Raw genomic sequence first — 1,315 nt, 5'->3', positions numbered from 1 at the left:
ATTAACCGAATTAGTGAAGAATGCTCATAAATTTTTAAAAAGTTAATAAGTAAATATCAATCGTAAAAATTACATTTCAGTGGAAATTACAGCAAAATCACAAAATTTTATAACATGGCAGCTACTAGACAATAAGTTACAAGTAATACATTAAAATAATCCCATTTAAATGAAGGATGGTTTAATTGGCTCCTAGTCATATTTTAATACATTTTCTTTAGTCTGTTGGTGAGTTTATACTATCTGATTACAACATGAAGATCAACAAGAGAGGGAACATATTTGCCATCAATGAAGGATATGCTCAGTATTGGTCCAGTGATGTCACCGAATATGTACAGAAATGCAAATTCCCTGGGGTGAGTTATAGATACAGATATTCGTAGTAATGTGTATAGCATTTATCCATCATCAAAATGATTAGGAGAGAATTCTCCATTTTTATTACATTATCTGATGCATATACATGTTCTTATGTTGCATAGAAAGTTTAAGCAAAATTAGATTTTTAACAATTTTTAAAGTTGCTCAAAAAATTTTACCAAAATTAAAAAGGAGACAATTCTCAATTTTTATAATTTTTCCTGATACATATACATGTTTTTATGTTGTGTAGAAAGTTTGAGCTGATTCTAATCAAAATTAGATTTTTTATGAATTTTTAAAACTGTTTCAAAATCAGGCCAAAGTCCCTGTACTATAGCACAGGGTCATTGGTCAAATTTCATCAAAAATGGCTAGGAGAGAATTTTTTATTTTTATAATTTTTCCCGATACATATACATGTTTTTATGTTGTATAGAAAGTTTGAGCTGATTCCGATCAAAATTGGATTTTTAATGAATTTTTGAAGTTGCTCTAAAAGACAATGTGAAGCCTGTGGTATACCATAAAAAATCACTGGAAGAGAATTCGACATAGAAAGTTCTAATGAACTCTAGAGCTATGAACATGCTAAAAACACTATGCTAAAGACTTATTTACTTTATTTATTATTATCAAGAGTTGATAATTATTTATCTACTCTTGTTGTTATTATTGTAGTTATTATTATTATTGTGATTTCATTGCAATAGGATGGGAAATCTCCAATGGGAGCTCGGTACGTTGGCTCAATGGTCTCCGACATGCACCGCACACTCAAATATGGTGGTATATTTATGTACCCTGCAACCACCAAGAGCCCCAAGGGGAAGGTGAGTCATTCTCTGTTATATCACTGTATAGCTGTATGATGTAAAAAATGATCATTAATTTTTGTATCAACTAGGCACACATAATTGTGTAGTAGTACAATTTTAAAAAAATAATACAT

General features: G+C 29.9%; 1 protein-coding gene across 1 annotated transcript; it reads left to right on the top strand.

Moving 5' to 3' along the window:
• Window positions 1-196: 196 nt before the first annotated feature.
• Window positions 197-1,229, top strand: LOC105316268 (fructose-1,6-bisphosphatase isozyme 2-like; the record flags this gene model as incomplete). Its single annotated transcript, XM_011411092.2, has 2 exons — window positions 197-359; window positions 1,077-1,229. Coding segments are annotated over exons 1-2 (258 nt in total), but the record flags the coding sequence as incomplete, so codon positions are not given.
• Window positions 1,230-1,315: the final 86 nt, after the last annotated feature.

This window comes from Amphimedon queenslandica, unplaced genomic scaffold, assembly GCF_000090795.2.
Source record: "Amphimedon queenslandica unplaced genomic scaffold, v1.1 AMPQUscaffold_2604_Cont25394, whole genome shotgun sequence".
Taxonomy (NCBI): Eukaryota; Metazoa; Porifera; class Demospongiae; order Haplosclerida; family Niphatidae; genus Amphimedon; species Amphimedon queenslandica.
The sequence above is the reverse complement of the archived record's forward strand: the minus strand, read 5'-3'. Positions and strand labels throughout refer to the sequence as shown.